Genomic DNA, 21999 nt, shown 5'->3' with positions numbered 1-21999 from the left:
CTAGAGGGATAAAGAATAGGAAAGCTTCCAATGGAAAGGGTGGGATGTGGAACTCTGGTGGTGGGAACTGTGTGGAATTGTACCCCTCTTATCCTATGGTCTTGATCATTATTAAATCAACAATAAAAAAGAAATAAAAATAAACTAAGATAAAATAAAAATAAAATGGTTTAACAACAGTAAAAAATCTTTCACTTTAGTCAATCTCTAAATTTTCTTATGTACAATACTTTTTGTTGGGGGGGAGTTAATGAATTACAGCTCATTTGTCTATACCAAGCTCTGTATAACAGGTATCTGCTACATACTTCCTCCCACCACTGAGGACCTCAGATCCCTCTCCTCCCAGACTCTCTATTCCATTCCCTCCCTAGAGTCCCTTGCTTTGTCGTCGTTTACCGCCCTCAGTCCAAGTTTCATCCAGTGTTCTCATTTTCTTTTTTTTTTTTTTTTAATATTTATTTATTTATTCCCTTTTGTTGCCCTGGTTGTTGTAGTTATAATTATTGTTATTGATGTCATTGTTGTTTGATAGGACAGAGAAAAATGGAGAGAGGAGGGGAAGACAGAGCGGGGAGAGAAAGATAGACACCTGCAGACCTGCTTCACCACCTGTGAAGCGACTCCCCTGCAGGTGGGGAGCTGGGGGCTCGAACCGGTCCTTGCACTTTGTGCCACCTGCACTTAACCCGCTGCACTACTGCGGGGGCCCCCCCAGTGTTCTCATTTTCTAAGTCTGTCTGCTGTTTCACCTACATGTGGAGTCATCCAGTATTCATTTTTCTCTTCCTTGAGAGCTTGTTTGGAGGTTCCAGCCGGGGAGAGCAAGAACCTACAATAGAGACCGTTCTGTCTCTATTCAGGGAAGGCACTATTCTTTGACCGAGTGCACAGCTTTGGGAGGGAAGCACAAGGAGCAGTGAGGGAGGAAGGGGACGCCCTCCTAGCCAGCCAGATCAACCGAATCAAGCTTGGCCATCAATGGGGTGACAAATGTCAGCCAGATCGCCCTCACATCCCATCACTCTCTTCCTGACCTATCTCACCCAGCACTTTTTCTTCTTCCTGCGAAGGTGAGGCAAAGATTAAGATTTTAACTTCCACATTTGTTCTTCTGATGGAATCTTCTATTTCACAGAGAAACGCTTCATTTTTCATGAACTTTTCCTTCTTCAGTAGCTTTATACTCCGAGGGTGTGGTGGTTTTATCTTCTACCCCCGACATTCTTTCCTCAAACTGACTTATTCTGGATACAAGGTCTCTTAGAAAGCTTTAATGCTATCTGAGTTTCCTTTAATTCAAGTGTTTCCTTTCAGAATTCTCTCTGTGATCTTCTTAGTTCTTTGGCAAAGAGATCTCTGGATTCCTTAATTTCTATTTATATGTTATAGTTGGAGTCTTGAATTGCCTTCATAATGAGTTTTCTGAATTCAAACTCAACTTTTTTTTTTCAAGTCCTTGTGATGGACATTTGCATTCTGGTCCATATTTTGATTGGGTGGGTTTCTGCTGTTCAACCAGGAGGTGGCACAGTGGTTGTATTGTTTGTATATGGTGGTGTGACAGGCGTAGGGAGAATCCTCCCTGTTACCTGGGTCTGGTTCTGGTAAACCCACATTGAGTGATAGGAGTGCTATGGCCCACAGCTCAGTGCCCAACTTCACTCTGGCCTCTGGCCACCCTTTGCCACTGTCCCAGCTGTTTCTATGTTGCTCCCTTCCACTAGAGGCTGAGTCTGTGCTTCAATACGGCTCTGTCTGCTTTCTATAAGCTACAGGTAGAGCTCTGAATTTGAGTCTTATGATGTTCTCCCTCAGCCCTTTACATTAACCCATATGCACGCACCTGACCCTCAACAAGTTTCCTCCAAATTTGTAGGTTGTAACATGAGATTTCGGTTGTTTATTTTTTACTGTTTTATCTAGTTTTTCCCAGGTGTGATGATTCAGTCTTTGTTATTCCAAGGCCACGCCCTGGAAGCTGAAGCTGTATTAAATTTGCTTCTTACAAATTTTGATCTTAGTGGCAAAAACAACAACAAAGTACTGACATGACATAACTGAATCAAAAGTGTTTGGCCACTGACATATTAAGGTAAGAACCCAAATAACTTCTTAAAATTGTTGAGTGTAGATAACATACATAGCTATGGAAGTACTATGGGTGGTGAAAAAAATCAAATTGTACTGTGTATACTATACTATGTCTCTTCAATACTATCTTTATTCTTTCAAAAAAATTTAAATTAACTTTATTTGATAAAGACAGCCAGAAATCGAGAGGAAGGGGGGGTGTAGAGAGGAAGTGAGACAGAGAGACACCTGCAACACTGCTTCACCACTCTGTGAAGAAGCTTTCCTCCTGCAGATGAGGACTGGGGGCTTGAACCCAAGTCCTTGCATATTGTAAAATGTGTGCTCAACCAGGTACACCACCACCCAGCCCCTATTATTTATATATTTACATCTCTCTCTCCATATATGTGTGTGTGTGTGTGTGTTTTAAATATTTTATTTTTGAGAGAAAAGTACCAGAGCACTGCTCAGCTCTGGCATATGGTGGTGTTGGGGATTGAACCGAGGATTTTGGAGCCTCAGGCATGAATCTCTTTGCATAAACATTATGCTATCTCCCCTGCCCTGTGTGTGTTTTACCTGACACTCCACCCACCACAACTCAGGTTATAGTGCAGGAAATTGAAACTGGGACTTGCCTCAAGCATAAAAGTATTTTTGCATAATCATTATGCTATCTCCCTCATCCACATCACTATATAGCCAAGAACTATAAACATAAAAAAGGTTAAAGTTGGGAGTCAAGCTGTGGTGCCACGGGTTAAGCGCACATGGTGCAGAGCACAAGGAGCAGTGTAAGGATCCTGGTTCGAGCCCCTGGCTCCCCACCCCCAGGGAAGTTGCTTCACAAGCAGTAAAGCAGGTCTGCAGGTGTCTGTCTTCCTCTCCCCTGTCTTCCCCTCCTCTCTCCATTTCTCTCTGTCCTATCCAACAATAACGACATCAATAACCACAACAATGTTAAACAACAAGGACAACAAAAGGGAAAATAAATAAGTAGATATATATATAAAAGAGCACCTGTGTATACTACCTCACTGTTGAAAAATAAACACACACACACAAAGAAAAGGTTAAAGTTGCAGGCTGGGGTAGATAGCATAATGGTTATGCAAAAAGACTTCCATGCCTAAGGCTCCAGAGTCCCAGGCTCAATCCCCTGCACCATCATAAACCAGAGTTGAGCAAAGCTCTGGTTAAAAAAAAAAAAAAAAAAAAAGTTAAAGTCTAAGTACTCAACCTCATTAAACACATCACAAATTCCTGTTGGGTAGAAGAAACTGGTCTGAGTTAGTGAATAAAGATGGATTTAGAGAACTGAGGGCATGACCTTAAACATATTTAGCACTATTTTGGAGAGCAGTAGGGAAGGAATTGGAAAATTGAGTTTGGAACCAGATTATAAATCCTTAGAAGTCTGGGCTTTGGGGCCAGGCGGTGGTGCACCTGGTTGAGTACACATATTACAGTGCGCAAGGAGCTGGGTTCTAGTCCCTGGTCCCCACCTGCAGGGGGAAAGCTTTGCAAGTGGTGAAGCAGGGTTGAAGGTGTTTCTCTGTCTCTCTCTACCTCCCCTTTCTCAATTTCTGACTGTCTCTATCCAATAAATAAATAAACATAATAAAAAATGTTTAAAAGGAAAAATAAAAATAAGTCTGGGCTTTTTACTGAGTAGCTAGTTCTGGGAATTCAGCGTACAGAAGAATCCCCCATTCGGCTGGGAGTGGATAATGCATGGATTCTCAACCATGAGATCCTGAGTTTAACCCTTGGCAGCACATGTACCAGAGTGATATCTGGTTCTTTCTCCCTCTCCTCCTATCTTTCTCATGAATAGATAAAATAATAATTTTTAAAAAATCCCCTGAAGGAGACTGTTGACTATATAAATTCTAAACTCTTGAGTTTTCTTAATTCATTAAACTAAATGAATTAAAGAAAAAAATTTTTTTCTTGTTTCATTCATTTATTAAAGACAGAGAAACTAATATGAAAGAGGGAGATAGTGAGGGACACACACTTGCAGCACTATTTAACCACTAGTGAAACTTTCCCCCCTGAAGCTGGGGACTGGGGACTTGAACCAGGTCCTTCTGCATGGTAATGAGCACTCATTTGAATACACCACCACCCAGTCCCCTGACAACCACATTCTTTTTTTTTTTTTTTTGCCTCCAGGGTTATTGCTGGGGCTCAATGCCTACACTACAGTCCACTGCTCCTGGAGGTTTTTTCCCCTCCTTTTGTTGCCGTTGTTATGGTTATTATTATTCTTGTTATTGCTGTCGTGTTTTTTTTTGTAGGATAGGACAGAGAAATGGAGAGATGAGGGGAAGACAGAGAGGTGGAGAGAAAGATAGACACCTGCAGACCTACTTCATCTTGTGAAACGACTCCCCTGCAGGTGGGGAGCCAGGGGCTCGAACCAGGATCCTTAGTACGTCCTTGCACTTCGTGCCATGTGCGCTTAACTCGCTGGGCTACCACCCAACTCCTCCACTAACACATTTTGAGACCCTCTGCCCTATGACAAAAGATAAAGACATATTTCTTGCTTCTACTTTTTATTTTTACCCTATTTTTCATAAGCTCAAAAACTACCTACATGGTACAAAGAGCTTTTCTCTTTGTTATCCAATTTATCTTCAATGTATGACACTGACTTTTGTCACTGTGAACATACTTTATGTTCTGAGGAAGATGGGTTCTGAAATTGGGGCAGCTTGGAATGTTCCTACTCATGACCACAGAATGTGAGCTCAGATCTACAGGGATGCAGAGGTCACAGAGGCTCCTAAGCTGAATATGGGCCCCAGATCACATCAAATTGATGGGGTTTACAGTCAACAATATTTATACACCTTTCCCATATTTGGGAGCTACTCTCTTCCCTGATCCAGCTTTCTGGTCCTTTTCCCAGCCATGACATCATCTCCCCAGACAATAACTTGTATCCACCTGCATATCAGATTTCAAGCTCAGGCAAAAACAAAACAAACAAACAAACAAAAAAAACAACTAGTAAAACTAGTATAGCCACAGACCCTTTGGAATATAACTAAAATATGACTATACTAGCTATCTATAAAACGGAGAGCCCCCCCACCCCAACTCTTCATCAGCACTATTCCAGCCTTTAGGTCCATGATTGTTCAACAATTTGTTTGGCTTTGTATGTTAACTCTTTTCAATCACCAGGTTCTAGATGCTAGCATGATGCCGACCAGACTTCCCTGGAAAGACAGCCCCACCAATGTGTCCTGTTGCTCTGATTCCCCAGAGCCCTTCCCCACTAGGTAAAGAGAGAGGCAGGCTGGGAGTATGGATTGACCTGCCAATGCCCATGTTCATCGGGGAAGAAACTACAGAAGCCAGACCTTCCGCCTTCTGCATCCCACAATGACCTTGGGTCCATACTCCCAGAGGGTTAAAGAATAGGAAAGCTATCAGGGGAGGGAATGGGATACAGAGTTCTGGTGGTGGGAATTGTGTGAAGTTGTACCCCTCTTATACTATGGTTTAGTCAATGTTTCCTTTTTATAAAAAATGAGAGAAAAAAAACCTGTCTTCAGTTAATAATGAATTTTTTTCCCCTCCATGGTTATTGCTGGGGCTCAGTTGCCTGCACCACAAATCCACTGCACCTGGAGGCTATTTTGTTCCCTTTTGTTGCCCTTGTTGTTTGACCATTGTGATTATTATTATTGTTGTTGATATTGTTGGATAGGACAGAGAGAAATAGAGGGAAAGACAGAGAGGGGGAGAGAAACATAGACACCTGCAGACCTGCTTCACTACTTGTGAAGTGTCCCCTCAAGCTGGTGGGGGAGGCCGGGGGGGCTCAAATTGAGACTTAGGCTTCTTGCCATGTGTGCTTAACCTGCTATGCTACTGCCTGACTCCCTCCTGCCTTTTACTTTTATTTATTTATTTTTAGCAGAGCATTGTTCTGCTCTGGTTTATGGCAGTATGGAGAATTGAACCTGAGACTTTGGAACCTTGAGCATGAAAAAGTCTTTTGCTCAACCATTATGCTCTCTCCCCCATTAATCAAGACATTCTAGAATTATAAGTGAAAGAAGGTACCTAAATTAGGTATAATCCTACAGCCAAATGACTTAGTAAATAAATGTTGGTTGTTCCTTTTCAAGTCATCCAAACTGGTAGACACTAAGTCTTTCATAAGATCAATCAAATTGTAATAATTTTTGTACAAGAACTTGTACTTCCTATTTTGTTTACCTGTGAAAATAACGCATCATCTTACTTTTATATCACTATCATAATTATATTCTGTGAAGTTTCTTTGGGCCAGAAAATTTACAGGAACTCAACATGTAGTTATTTTTATTTGTTTCTATTATCTTTTTCCTCTGTTTTAGTCACCTTGTAAATGGAACAAAACAGGCAGTCACCTGCTTAATAGAACTTTTAATAGTACCTAATGTGCTTGAATTTACTAGTCTCAAGGACCTTAGAGAGAGAGCAAGAGCTGCCTGAACTATAAAACAATCTAGGGCTATAAGCCAGCATTTCATTCAGACATAAAATCAAAGTTACTTAAAATAGAAAGTATATAGTATTTTTGAAATACATACATGCCTCCTTGGAACTTTGAGAAAAAAGTGTAGTTTGCAAGTTTATAAACAATTTATTAAATTTCAATAGCTGTATTGTCAATCAATAAGGGAAAAGGACAATGAGCAAATTATCAAGCCTATTATTGATTTTCAAGTTCCAAAATAGAGCAGTACAGGAAGGATATAAAAAATAGGATTTCTGTCAGAATAAAAGTATTAAGCATAAAAAAAAAAAGTATTAGGCATCTTAGGAACACAAGAAATTATTAGACACAAAGTAATTATTAGCAGTTACTTAGAATATTCAAGATAACTTCACCTTTTCAGAAGTAATTGGAAATATTTGGTTTTCACTTTTCAAATATTTAGGTTTTTATTAGGGAAAATAAAGTCAGAAACATTTGCAGAAAAAAAAAACTGATTATCTTTTGTTGATTAATTTACTCTTGACTTTTTATAGCTTCCTCATTTGTCACTAAAAAAACGAATTCACTAGTTGCCTTAAATATATCAATTCAATCAATGCAGGCAGTCATTACAACCCAGCATAAACTGGCAACAGAAATTTACTTTCTCATAGATCTAGAGACAAGGTACTAGCCTTGTTGGTTTCTGATAAGGATTATCATTATTTTGTTTAAGGATGGCTCACTCCTTACTATGTCTCCCTGTGAAGAGACCAAGCTCTCTGCCATTTCTTCTTTTGGATTTAATCATCAGTGCTCCAACCTCATCTAATGGCCTAATCTAAACCCTAATTACCTTCACACGCCCATCCCAAATACCAAGACCAAAGAACAAGACTTCAACATATGAAGTTTGGGGGCATATAAACATTGTCTACAACATTTAATAGAAAAAAGTGACAGTGGCTCCAAATAATTTAATAGGCAATGTGGAAATGAAAATGTGAACTTGCTTTCAAGTAATCCCAACAAAAACATTTTCTTCTTCTCACAGTAAGGAAGCTCCCCCAATCAAACAAATAAACAAAAATACTAATTTCACGAAGTACTAACTTAAAAATAAAAATTCTGTACACAATGCTTTTGCTTATTTGTGAAATATACAGAACTGAAACACAGAAACTTAAAAAAAAAAAAACTGGCCCTAAGACTTTGTGAAAACTATAGAGATATGTTGGAGCGTACAGGAATTTGGTGGTGCATGTGGTATGTAACTACACCCCAGTAGGCCATTAACAAATCACTAATAAAAATTTTTAAAAATCAGAAAAAATCTTTAAAAAAAATCAGTTTTGATAAAAAACAATGATAAACAGAACATTAGTATACCATCAGAATATTAAAAAATTAACCCATTATACTTTACTCCTTTACCAATGAAATACTCTTGATTTAAAGCACCTTGAAAAATATTACAATGTACAATAACATTCCCCCTTCAAAAATAATTTTTCTATTTAATGTATGTTAGAGAAAAACCAGAGGACTGCTTTGACATATGTAGTGTTGGGGACTCATGCATGCTAAGTCCCGTGCTCTCCGGCTTAGTCTCCTTTCCAGTTGCTGTGCAATAACATTTGTTTGTCATAATTTTACAAATACTGCTAAAGGAGATGATATAGTAAATATTCTTTCATTCAGAACATGGAAAAATAAAATACCAAAAAACAAACAAACTTACAAACCCCAGGCAAAACTGTAGGTTTAACTTACTTTCAATACAAATAGTAGTTTTTATTACATACTACATCACAGATATGTTCTGAATGAATTTTGTATCAAAATAATAAAATACAGCTCTCTGAGAACATTTCCACAGTGGCCATGATCTGAATAGTAAGTTATTCTTCAAATCTTTTAGTGGAAGTAGAGGAGAAGACAAAACAAAGAAAAGTGACTGAGATTCAGGGTTTAGGTGACTTGGCAAACTCATCCAGTCAGGCGTATAGAGTTGTGGATGACACAGAATTTCTAGCTTAAAAATGTAGATCTACATACTTAAGTGGAAGGTGGTGGAAAGCTAATTATAGCCCAGATCATTTTATACCAGAAAACTACTGCGGAAACTTAATTTTTTTCAAAACTCAATTAGGTGTGTGTATGGTCCATTGGTATCCAGCTTTAATACCTGCCTATTCCCGTAAGTACCATGTTTTACCACAACCCCAGCTTCAGCACACTTGCTGTTAGCAGCGAATTCTTTTTCACACAGAGTCACAAATTGGGAATAAAGTTCCAACCCTTCTGCTTTTCCAGAGTTAGAGTGATATTGCATGTTTCTTCCTTTTATTTTTCCCCCAAGGGTGGCTTGAGGGATGATAAGAATGTCTCCAGGCAGATCCAATATTGAGACGTGCTTGCCATTTTCTGTCTCACTTAATTTCACATTTAAGAGTGTGTTAACTGTGGATAGGGAAGAAAGGGGAGAATATTTTTAAGTGAATACAAACATTATGAAACATTTATTTATTCCCTTTTGCTGCCCTTGTTTTATTGTAGTTATCATTATTGTTGTTTATTGATGTCGTCATTGTTGGATAGGACACAGAGAAATGGAGAGAGGAGGGGAAGACAGAGGGGAGAAAGAAAGATAGACACCTGCAGACCTGCTTCACCACCTGTGAAGCGACTTCCCTGCAGGTGGGGAGCCGGGGGCTCGAACAGGGATCCTTATGCTGGTCCTTGTACATTGCGGCACCTGCACTTAACCCGCTGTGCTACAGTGGGACTCCCCGAAACAATTTTTTTTTAATTTTTAAATTTTTTAAATTTATTTATTTATTCCCTTTTGTTGTCCTTGTTGTTTTATTGTTGTAGTTATTATTGTTGTTGCCGTCATTGTTGGATAGGACAGAGAGAAATGGAGAGAGGAGGGGAAGACAGAGAGGAGGAGAGAAAGATAGACACCTGCAGACCTGCTTCACCACCTGTGAAGCGACTCCCCTGCAGGTGGGGAGCCGGGGTTCGAACCGGGATCCTTATGCCGGCCCCTGTGCTTTGCGCCACCTGCGCTTAACCCGCTGCGCTACAGCCCGACTCCCGAAACAATTTTTTTAAATAGTAAATCTATTGTAAAAAATTCAATTAGGGGCACAGCAGACACTTTTCCATTTGCAAGAACCCAGATATGAGCTCCTGGCATCACATAAGAACAGACTTTTATTGTCCCAGATACAGGCAAAAATGCTGACTTCCTGTTCCTGTTTATATTTCACCCAGCTAACCTCAATGAAAAAGATCACGGCAAAACCTCCTCATACCTGAGCAAGTTGTGGTATATATATATATATATATATATATATATATATACACACACACAATGGAATACTACTCAGCTATAAAAAATGGTGACTTCACCGTTTGCAGCCGATCTTGGATGGAGCTTGAAAATTTCATATTAAGTGAAATAAGTCAGAAACAGAAGGATGAATATGGGATGATCTCACTCTCAGGAAGAAGTTGAAAAACAAGATCAGAAAAGAAAACACAAGTGGAACTTGAACTGGAATTGGCATGTTGCACCAAAGTAAAAGACTCGGGGGTGGGCAGGGAGAAAACAACAACAACAACAAAAAACACCTCCTCATACCAAATTCTGTTTTATATCAAAGGATATAAATAAAAAGAACACTGCATTTATTATTTTAAACTTAGGTCCTGAGAGTTCTAGGCTGAGACAAAGGTTCCAAGCTCAGTTCTACTATAAAGCAACTGATTTTGAAGTTTCACAACTTAAAAGATGCTAATAACTAAAACCAATCTTTTTGTAGATAGAATCCATGGAAGAAGGGCTAAAGATGAAAGCAAGCATCATTAGAAATTCACTGTTTGATAAATTCACTGTTTTACACCTGGCAAAGTAGTCAAACTATATAGAGGTACTGGCAGTATACTATCTTCATATGCTTCGTGTACACATACACTTGTGTATACACATATACATTTATGTATACTTTGTGCACACAAGAAAATGATATTTTATGGTATTTATGAAACTATACCCTTCTAAGTGTCAAGGTTTCCACCAACAGTACATATAGTCATAAAAATTTTAAGTTAGAAAACTATTTTGTTTCAATATTAACCATAGTTAGAAAACTATTTTGTTTCAATATTAACCATTTTCAAAACAATCAATCAAAGAATTGCTCATTATAAATAGTTTTAGAGTTGCCCTACATCTCTAAAAGGCATAAGTTGGCTTTTAAAGCATAGTTTCCAGAGGACAAAGTATGAAAGGATATATATATTCTTTGGACGTGGCACAGTAGTAAGGAACTCTCAAGTATGAGGTTCCAAGTTCAATCCCTGGCATTGTATGTGCCAGAGTGATGCTTTGGTTCTTTTTTCTCTCCCACTCTCATATTAAGAATAACTCGATCTTTGAAACAAAAAAAAAAAAAAGGAAAAGAAAAAAGAATTAAATAAATCTCATGTTCCTGTCCAGCTAACTAACTGCTTGAAAAGATACACTTTTGTGGGATAGTAAATGATTTCAGTATTAGAGAATCTGAAGTAAATACTAGAAAGGATTAAACATAGCTGTCCCACTCTATAAACTAGAGAATAAAGACATTCCAAGGTTAATACCCAAATAAATGCCTATGCTATGTATCAAGCACTACCAATATTCACTTAACTGACAACTGTTTGAAAATGTCTCTAATTTTCTCTATTACAAATAGGATTTTACCCCCTACACCTATGGACATCTAATCTTTGACAAAGGGACCCAGACTATTAAATGGGGAAAGCAGAGTCTCTTCAACAAATGATGTTGGAAACAATGGGTTGAAACATGCAGAAGAATGAAACTGAACCACTGTATTTCACCAAATACAAAAGTAAATTCCAAGTGGATCAAGGACTTGGATGTTAGACCACAAACTATCAGATACTTAGAAGAAAATATTGGCAGAACTCTTTTCCACATAAATTTTAAAGACATCTTCAATGAAACAAATCCAATTACAAAGAAGACTAAGGCAAGTATAAACCTATGGGACTACATCAAATTAAAAAGCTTCTTCACAGTAAAAGAAACAACTACCCAAACCAAGAGACCCCTCACAGAATGGGAGAAGATCTTTACATGCCAAACATCAGATAAGAGTTTAATAACCAACATATATAAAGAGCTTGCCAAACTCAACAACAAGACAACAAATAACCCCATCCAAAAATGGGGGGAGGACTTGGACAGAATATTCACCACAGAAGAGATCCAAAAGGCCGAGAAACACGTGAAAAAATGCTCCAAGTCTCTGATTGTCAGAGAAATGCAAATAAAGACAACAATGAGATACCACTTCACTCCTGTGAGAATGTCACACATCAGAAAAGGTAACAGCAGCAAATGCTGGAGAGGGTGTGGGGTCAAAGGAACCCTCCTGCACTGCTGGTGGGAATGTCAATTGATCCAACCTCTGTGGAGAACAGTCTGGAGAACTCTCAGAAGGCTAGAAATGGACCTACAGTATGATCCTACAATTCCTCTCCTGGGGATATATCCTAAGGAACCCAACACATCCATCCAAAAAGATCTGTGTACACATATGATCTTGGCAGCACAATTTGTAATAGCCAAAACCTGGAAGCAACCCAGGTGTCCAACAACAGATGAGTGGCTGAGCAAGTTGTGGTCTATATACACAATGGAATACTACTCAGCTGTAAAAAATGGTGACTTCACTATTTTCAGCCGATCTTGGATGGACCTTGAAAAATTCATGTTAAGTGAAATAAGTCAGAAACAGAAGGATGAATATGGGATGATCTCACTCTCAGGCAGAAGTTGAAAAACAAGACCAGAAAAGAAAACAGAAGTAGAATCTGAAATGGAATTGGCATATTGCACCAAAGTAAAAGGCTCTGGGGTGGGTGGGTGAGGAGAATACAGGTCCAAGAAGGATTCAGCGGACCTAGTGGGGGTTGTATTGTTATATGGGAAACTGGGGAATGTTATGCATGTACAGAATGTTATGCATGTACAAACTATTGTACTTACTGTTGAATGTAAAACATTAATTCCCCAATTTAAAAAAAAGGAAAAACTAAACAAAGTTAAAAAAACAAATAGGATTTTACTGTAAAGTCAGCAGTACTGAGTGTCTAAGGAAATTGTAATTCTTGGAGCCAGGTGGTGGGGCACCTGGTTGAGTGCACATGTTACAATGTACAAGGACCCAGGAAAGAGTCCCCAGTTTCCACCTGCTGGCGGGAAGCTTCACAAGTGGAGAAGCAGTGCTGCAGCTGTCTCTCTATCACCCCTTTCTCTCTCAATTTCTGGCTGTCTCTAATCAATCAATCAAGATAATTTTTTTTAAAAGCCTATATGGCAAGAAAAAATTATTTAAAAAAAGGAAATTGTAACTCTCTAGAGCACCTTAATCCCAAGAAAATCCAGGTTTCAGGCTTAGGAAACAATTTCAAAATAGCAGGTCAGAGAAGTATAATTTATATATTTCCACACACCTCCCTCTACTGGCTGTGACTGAGAATTCAATTAACATAGTTGGGATATAAATATCACTATGTAGAAGTATAATACAAATACAGATGTCAGTAAGAGGAATAAAATATTTAATCAATGGTATGCTGGAAACTCAAAGATCCTAAGACAGGTCCTCAATCAAGTATTTCTACTGATGTATGTGAGCAGATTTGACATGTCCCTGGATCTCAGTTTTTAGTTATACTAAATGTTGTATGCTTTACATTGGGTTCTGTGGTTTCCACTCGCTCGGGCGAACTCAGAACAGACAGCGGGAAGAGCCAGCGGGCGGGAGGCGAGGCACGGAGCTGCTGTTTCCACCTGGTTAAACAGCCAGCCAGCCGGCTGCGCCCAGACAACCCCGCGCACCGCGCCCGCAGCCCCGCAGCCCGCAGGAGGCTGACGCCAGCCAGCAGGAGCCCGATGCCACCACACAAGAGCCCGATGCCAACACGCTAGAGCCCGACGCCAACACGCTGGAGCCCGATGCCAACACGCAAGATCCCGAGGCCAGCCCACAGGAGCCGGCTCGTGGCGCAGGGCACTGGATGCGTGATCCCTCCACGCTGCTCGGCCACTGCGAGCAGGGCAGCAGACATGGCAGGGCCATGGGGCAGGGCCGCGGCGGCCTATCATGGCCGCCACCCCTGGGCACCTAGGCCCACGCCTTCTACAATGCTGGCCCACCTGCCCTCTTGCTATGAATTCTAGAACGATCCTGGGCCTCCCGGACCCCCGGGGCTCCCTGCCGAAACTGGGCACACGAGATCTCCAGCTGTCGGTCCGGTCTGAAGACAGACAAGCTGGAGTATGCAGAGATTTGTGCAGAGATCGCAACCTGCAATTCCTAAAAGTGAAGCTGCGCGGGAAGCCACCTCCGGATGGTGAACCACCCCCCCCAACAACTAAGACAGTACAGATTTAAATTCGTGTTTAAAATGACATGTCTTCGTAACAAAGGTTTCTCTCCTTGTGTATTAATGACCATGTTTATGTGTATGTTTAAAGTTTGGTAAACAGTAACTTTAAGGCTAAATTCTTACTAGTCAAAGTTAAATGAAAAAGGTTTTCAACGTAATTCTCATAAAGATAAAATTAACTTACATTATTTAAAGTCTGAGGTAAAAATTAGTTAACAAGCAATATATTTTAACTAAGTTGGTCTAAACAAAAGGTTAAATAGACTTGTTGATATGTAAAACTCTTGATTACCTTCTCTATTAGAAATGGTAGATCACACAATGGTTATGCTAATTATTTTCATGCCTGAGGTTTCCTTTCCTGACTCCATCTTGAATGGGTGTAACAAAAGGTTAAAAGACGTTGTTGCTATGTAAAAGTCTCAAATTCCTTCTCTATTAGAAATATGCTAATACAAGTTTTGTTTCATAGTAAGTAAGTTGCAGCCAGCTGCCTTTGGGACTCTAGGCCGTTCCCCACCCCCATACAAATGTCCGTCGAGACAGGTACGCCCCCCAGAGGCAAGAAATGTTTTTTTTAAGCTGATAAAGTTTAGCCCACAGAGGCAGATATGGCCCCCTCAGGCCTTCCCATAGCAGCACACTGGTTCTTGTTACTTGCTTGCATGTTTCTCCATGTTTGTGCCAGTTTCTTTTTATAAAAATGCCTGTACGATATAGGTTTCTGTTCACCCCACACCCTTGATACTATAGCCATTTAGTTAAAAAAAAAAGAGAAATTGTTGTATGCTTTACATTGGGTTCTAGTTCTCCCCCGCCAAGAGAATTGGATCAGTCCAGTTAAGTTTTCGCGGGCCCGCTTGGCCCCGCCCCGAGGAAACCCAAGAGAGGGTTCCAAAGTGAGAGAGTTTCAGAGTTCAAGAGTTGGAGGGTGGCAGAGTTCGAGAGTGCTGGTGCCGCCGCCGTGGGGAAAAAGGCAGCAGAGTTTCAGAGTTCCAGAGTTCGAGAGAGTGCTTGTGCCGCCGAAAAGAGACAGCAGAGTTCTGTTTGGTGATTAGTTTGTCTTAGTTGTTCCTGAATAAAGAAATACAGCTTCCCTGCCCAGCCGTTGTCTCCGCGTCTCTGTTACCCGCCCGTGAAGCTAACCCGCCCGGCAAGAGCCGAGAATTTTAACAACAACTAAAGACAAATCAAGAAAGGTTCTGCATATCTCTGTTAGCTATGCTAGTGATATTTCAGACTTCATGAATATAACTGGTTGTCATGATCCCAAATGGTACATGCTTTGACGGGAAAGACCTGAAATTCATGTAACCAGTATAAGATGAAGTTTATGTGGATCACATCATTCTAACCTAGCCTTCTAAAAGAAAGGGAAATGCAAACTAACTATGAATACTAAGTTAGTACTTTTGCTTATAACTCACATCAGTACAACGGATTCTTAGAGTCACAGTTCTTTTTTTTTAATATTTATTTATTCACTTTTGTTGCCCTTCTTTTACTGTTGTAGTTACTATTGTTGTTGTTATTGGTATCATTGTTGGATAGGACAGAGAGAAATGGAGAGAGGAGGGGAAGACAGAGAGGGAAAGAGAAAGATACCTGCAGACCTGCTTCACCGCCTGTGAAGGGACTCCCATGCAGGTGGAGAGCTGGGGGCTTGAACTGGGATCCTTAGGCAGGTCCTTGCACTTAGTCTGCTGTGCTATCACCTGACTTCCCCTTAGAGTCACAGTTCTTTACCAAAAACTCATGATGTGTAAAACATTACAGGGGCAAGGTGGCAGTACACCCAGTTGAGTGCACATGTTACCATGCTCCAGGACCCTGGTTCAAGCTCCTGGTCCCCACTTGTAGGGCAAAAACTCCACAAGGTGTGAAGTAGTGATACAGGTCTCTCTCTTTTCTTCCTCTCTATCTTCCCTTTCCCCCTTGATTACTTTGTCTTTATCTAATAAAATAGAAATAAATATACTTTTTAAAATATTATATATTTTTAAAATCTTTCCTTTTTTAAAAATTTTATTTATTATTGGACAGAGACAAGGAGAAATTGAGAAAGGAGGGGGAGACAAAGAGGAGAGAAACAGAGAGGCACCTGCAGCCCTACTTCACCACTCATGAAGCTTTCCCCCTGCAGGTGGGGACAAGGGTCTTGAACTCAGGTCCTTGTGTACTGTAATGTAACTTAACCAGGTGTGCCACCACCTGGCCCCTCTTTTATTTTCTTTACTGAGAAAACTATAGAGAAAGAAAGGGATGAGTGAGAAAGAGAGTACAGAATACTCAGTTCATCTCTGGCTTATGGTGGTACCAGATTGAACTTTCAATCTCTGGGACCTCAAACATGACAGTCTGTTGCAGAAATTACTATGCTATGCTGCTATCTCACCAGTTCAAGAGTTGTATTTCTTACTTATATTTTAAATGTAAACACACATGAGGAGTCAGGGGGTAGTGCAGCAGGTTAAGCGTAAGGACCGGAGTGAGGATCCAGGTTCGAACCCTGGCTCCCCAGCTGCAGGGGAGTCACTTCACAGGCAGTGAAGCAGGTCTGCAGGTGTCTATCTTTCTCTCATCCTCTCTGTCTTCTCCTCCTCTCTCCACTTCTCTCTGTCCTATCCAACAACAACGATGTCAATAACAACAACAATAATAACTACAACAATAAAACAAGGGCAAGAAAAAGGGAATAAATAAATATTTAAAAAACATACACACATTTTTAAAAGATTTATTCATTAATTTGTGAGAGGATTAGACTATCACTTCAGGGAATCGGGCAGTAGCGCAGTGGGTTAAGCGCAGGTGGCGCAAAGCGCAAGGACCTGAGTAAGGATCCAGGTTTGAGGCCCCTGGCTCCCTACATGCAGGTGGTCGCTTCACAGGCGATGAAGCAGGTCTACAGGTATCTATCTTTCTCTCCTTCCACTCTCCATTTCACTCTGTCCTATCCAACAATGACGTCAATAACAACAATAATAACAACAATAAAAACAACAAAGGCAACAAAAGGGAATGAATAAATAAATACTTGCTTTCTTTCTACTAAAACAATCTATAAGCTCAGGATGTTTTAAATGAAGTCCACTACACTTACTTACTTCAAAACTTGGACTAGGTACATGGCTAAATCCAAAAATAGTAAGGAGTTAAGTTGTTTATAATTTGCATGCCAGTCTATTTTAAATTGCATTTTTTCCCCTTTCAAGTTCCCCTACTATTCATTATTATTCTCACAAAGAAACAACATCAAATACATACCCATTTTGGGAAGAAGTTCTTTATCAGCTCCCTTGAAAAAGCACACATAGATTACTAATCCTCTCTGAACCTATGAGAAACCAACACAATAAATATAGATTAGAAAGAAACTGGTGTATAAAGACACATTGCTAGATAAATGCAATATCACAACTGTTATATACAATTTAAAAGCTAAGGAAAAGAAATGTTTTTTTAAATAATGTGTTTGATCTCTTAATTCAGTATGACAGAAAAAAAACTTGCAATTTTCATTTATCTTAGTTATCATAATCAAACTTTTTTGGGGAAGTAGGTTGGAAGATAGCTTGCCCAGTAGAGTATACACTTTGCCATGTGCGGGGAGACCCAGGTTCAAGGCCACATACCACATGGAAAAACCAAGACGGCCCCCTGAGGTGGGGAGCAGGGGACTCAAACCACAATCCTCCTTGCTTTGTATTATGTGCGCTTAACCCGGTGCGCCACTGAGTGCACATGATCTCTGACATCTTGAACAATCACACACACAGGGGAAAAAAGGAAAAGCACAAAGAATAAAAAAAAAAAATCAATTTTAAAATATAGCGAAGTTCAACCTCCAAACATTTACGTTGGAGCTGTGCGGTGGTACATCTAATTGAGTGCACATGTACCATGCACAAGGATCCAGGTTCAGGTCCCCAGTCCCCACTTAAGTTTCACAAGCTGTGAAACAGTGCTGCAGGTGTTCCTCTGTCTCCCCTTCTGTCTCTCCATCTCCTCTAATTTCTCTCTGTACTATCAAAATAAATAAATATTAAAGAAACATTTATTATCTAATTACAATTACTAGAACTCAGAACTAGTCTCCTTTTGACTGATAGAAATATTTAGTTTTCAGAGCTCCATTTATTTAATACTAAAGGAATTCATTATACTAAATATGGTTGATATATATATATATATATATATCATGTGACTAATAGACATTTTGACATATTCACTCTTTATTCTTTCTAATCCATTTACTAATGAAAAAAGGGTCATATTCTATTTCAACGAATTTCCAAGAGACTGTCCAATTATTTTTTTGGTATCATTATTGCTTTAAATAAACATAGTGATTAGGTCTTGAAAATTGTATTTATAACATTAAGTTGTATGTCATGAGGTTTTCATCAGAAAAGTAACCTTATTTACTTGATATAGTAACTCAGATATGACTTTATTAGCTCTCACAGGATAGCTCTCATAGGAAAGGAGACATCTGATAAGTGGTTTAGATTTTGCTTCTGAGTGAATCATTATATTCATTTTGTATGTTAACCTTGAGTCCAAAAGCTATTAAAAAGATGAAATGAGTATATAAGATAAATGTAAGGGCAGAGACTCAATTTATTTTATATTTGAACTCACAGAGCACTTACAGACTGCTTTATACATGATAGGAATTAAGCTCATACGTTGGCTTCATCTGTGTTCAACTGTATTTTATAGGCATTAAGAGTTGCCTAGACGGTCTGCTAAGTAAGTCAAAAAAAAAAAAAAAGAAAGAAAGAAAGAAGCAGCTTTGCACTCATACCTTCTTGGAAAAGAAGTAATTAAAAAAGGGAGTCGGGCGGTGGCGCAGTGGGTTAAGTGCACATGGCGCATATCACAAGGATCGGTGTAATGATCTGGGTTGGAGCACCGGGCTCCCCACCTGCAGGGGAGTCGCTTCACAAGCGGTGAAGCAGGTCTGCAGGTGTCTATCTTTCTCTCCCCCTCTCTGTCTTCCCCTCCTCTCTCCATTTCTCTCTGTCTTATCCAACAACAACGACATCAATAACCACAACAATGTTAAACAACAAGGGCATTAAAAGGGAAAAAAAATGCATCTAAGCTTCCGAAAGAAAAAAAAAAAGCCTTCAACATATATCCACAAAGAGTTAAGTTGAAGACAGCTACTTATTTCACTGTCATAGACACTAGGATTGGTTTAGCATGCTCCAAACACCTCAAGCACATTCATTTTTGTTAAAAAGTATACTTATTTAATTATTATTTATTGGGTAGAGATAGATATAGAGAAAAATCAGGAGAGGAGATGAGAGACAACAATTCTTCACCACTCATGAAATTTCTCTCCTTGAACTCAGGTCCTTGTGCATTTTAACATGTATGCTCACTAAGTGCACCACTGCCCAGCCCCTAAGCATATTCACATATGTACACTTGCAATAATAAAATTTAACTATTTCAAAAAGACATTTGCTCTTTTCACTCACTACACTGCCTCATTAAGATTTTTGTTTGTTTGTTTGTTTGTTTAATCCAATAAAATATCTTAAGTTGTGGGGCCAGATGGTGGCACACCAGGTTGAGTGCACAGATTGCTATGCTGAAGGACTTGCGTTCAAGACTTCTGGTCCCCATCAGTACAAGGAAAGATTCATGAGTGGTGAAGCAGTGCTGCAGGTGTCTCTTTTTCTTTCTCCCTGCTTCCCCTTCTTGATTTCTGTCACTATACAGTAAATAATAAAGTATGAAAGTAAATGTTTAAAAAGTTATCAAAAATATCTTAAATTATAAATTAAAAATTTCCAAATCAGAAACACTTGTAATTTTCTTGTACACATAGTTGAGCACACATAACACACAAGGACTCTAGTTCAAGTTCCTGGCTCCCCACTTCTCTCTCCCAATTTCCACCCCCCCACCCCCGCCTCAATTTCTTTGTCCTATCAAATAAAACAAACAAACACAAACTAATAGGGACTTTGAAATGAAGTTTTTTTAAAAAATTCAAATGCATAGCAAAGTACAGATAATTCTCATTGTGACTTGAAAAATTTCACCTTCCAGGAAGAAAAAATAGTCTGTGATAGCAAAGGTCTAAATCTATGAAACTAAAGAAAAGCAAAGTAACCTTTAAATCTTTTGACAATATAAACTTATTTTTTTAATCAGAACTTCTAATAATAAGGAAAGTGATACTTGAGAAAATGGAAAGAAATCACTTTCACTATAACTTGTCAACTTTATACTGATTCAGTCATGTGTGGAAGTGGAAGGGAAAGCTTTGAAGATATGTTTAAAGATTACAAATGCAAACTAAATAGTTTGGAAGGCTACAACAAAACATCTGCAATCTTGCAGAAGGAGATGCAGCATGAATATAAAAAAGACAAAGGGAGAGATAAAAATGATCAATAGTTTGTAATCTATAGCTCCATGAGGAAATTATAAACATAAGCAACTCTTTAGCCAGGATGGCAAATGAAAGAGTAATCTTTTAAATGTAAAGTAAATCAAGACCTCAAAGAAGTAGTGAGAAGCATTGATTTTCAAGAAAGCAAAAGGAAGGGGTAAATATAGGAATGTTTATTTTCACAACTGACTTTCAAATTTGCAAAGGGTAACAGATTCTGATTTAAGAATAATGACCCTGTGGTAGGTGTAGTTTTGTTTCTTTTTAAATCATGTAAACCACTACTAAAGGTATGTAATTAAAGTATGATCCACAAAAGAGTTTTTAAAAAAAAACAAAAAAAAAAAAACTAGGATTGTTAAAGAATGCCAGATCTGGGGCCAAATTCCACTGCTGAGTGAATGCTATTCTCCTATAATGAAGTTTCTAACATCTCCCAAAGCCTTAATTATGAACTACGTATTTTTCTTCAATTTACTCCAAAAAATATGATAGTGAGGGTGATGAGGGGCTCAAATAACACTTTATTTTTCATGGAGTGAAGCTGTCTTAAAAATATAGATGGAAAATGGGGGTAGAGAGCATAATAATTATGTAGAGACTTTCATGTCCCAGGTTCAATATCCCCCCACCATAAGCCAGAGCTGATTCGTGCACTGGTTTAAAAAAAAAATTAAAAAATACAGATGGAGAAAAAATATAGAGATGTAGAAGGAAATCACTGGTGTCAATCTTTTAAGTTCTTAGGAGGCAGTGTGTTCGATAACAACGCAGCTATTGTATATGAAACTTGTGGTCTTTGTTTCTAGATCTACATAAACTACATATATATTTTTTTAATCCTGGGGGTGGGGAAAGGGTACTGTTTCTAAGGAAATTTCACGTCTAAACTAAGACCTATTAACCTTAAGAAGGAATTCAAAGAGCTAAGAAGCAGAAGTCAAAACAGACCTTGGACGCTGGCAACAAATCTAATCTTACACACAGGAAGTAAACCAGAAGAAACAGCCTGGAGCAGCTCAGGCAAAGCAGAGCAAGTGATCTGAAACAATAAAGCTCTCGGAGTTCTGGAAGGCAGATTCGAAGAAGCTGAATTCCCACGCCCCCCGCCCCTAAACGGGAGGCACGCTCTTCTTCTGGGCGAGTGGGTCTGGGAGAAGGTGCAGAGATCGCACCACTGGGGAGACCCGCGCAGCAGCCCACAGCACGTGCGGGCCACCACCAGAGAGATCCGGGCGCGCCCAAGTCACCCTGACAAGGAGGGAAAAAGGGCCACCCCTGAGTCCCGGGGCATAACCCGAGCTGCTGCGGGGTCTGCGTTACCTCCACCCACTGGGCTGCAGCGTCCCCCTCGGCGGGGCGCACTTGGAGGCGAGCGTGCAGACACTGCTGCAGCAGCGCCCGGGCCAGAGGTGTCGGGTCGTTGTCAGTCATGGCTGCAGCCCGGGCGGCGCGCACACGCGTCCAGGCTCCACCCCTGGCGCGCCGGGAGGAAGCAGCTGAGAGCAGCTCTGAGTCTCCCCGACCTCCCGCAGCCCCGCCCAAG

The 21999-nt window shown here is 39.7% G+C and overlaps 1 protein-coding gene across 1 annotated transcript; it reads right to left on the bottom strand.

Moving 5' to 3' along the window:
• Nucleotides 1-6707: 6707 nt before the first annotated feature.
• Nucleotides 6708-21930, bottom strand: DTD2 (D-aminoacyl-tRNA deacylase 2). Its single transcript, XM_007516845.3, has 3 exons — nucleotides 21777-21930; nucleotides 17303-17372; nucleotides 6708-9025 (listed from the first exon to the last, which is right to left on the bottom strand). Exons 1-3 carry the CDS (start codon nucleotides 21885-21887, stop codon nucleotides 8700-8702), a joined length of 507 nt encoding a protein of 168 aa, XP_007516907.1. The 5' UTR covers nucleotides 21888-21930; the 3' UTR covers nucleotides 6708-8699.
• Between the last annotated feature and the right edge of the window lie 69 nt (nucleotides 21931-21999).

The sequence above is a fragment of the Erinaceus europaeus genome, chromosome 16 (genome assembly GCF_950295315.1).
Source record: "Erinaceus europaeus chromosome 16, mEriEur2.1, whole genome shotgun sequence".
Taxonomy (NCBI): Eukaryota; Metazoa; Chordata; class Mammalia; order Eulipotyphla; family Erinaceidae; genus Erinaceus; species Erinaceus europaeus.
Note: the sequence above shows the minus strand (reverse complement) of the source record. Positions and strands in the feature narration are given on the sequence as shown.

Excerpts from the sequence above, each read along its gene's own strand:
- DTD2 (XM_007516845.3), bottom strand. The coding sequence starts at position 21,887 with ATGACTGACAACGACCCGACACCTCTGGCCCGGGCGCTGCTGCAGCAG. Across the intron at positions 17,373-21,776 it reads CTGCAGCCCAGTGGGTGGAG|GTTCAGAGAGGATTAGTAAT; the intron begins GTAACGCAGACC and ends GGTTTCTCATAG. Across the intron at positions 9,026-17,302 it reads AGAACTTCTTCCCAAAATGG|TTAACACACTCTTAAATGTG; the intron begins GTATGTATTTGA and ends CCCTATCCACAG.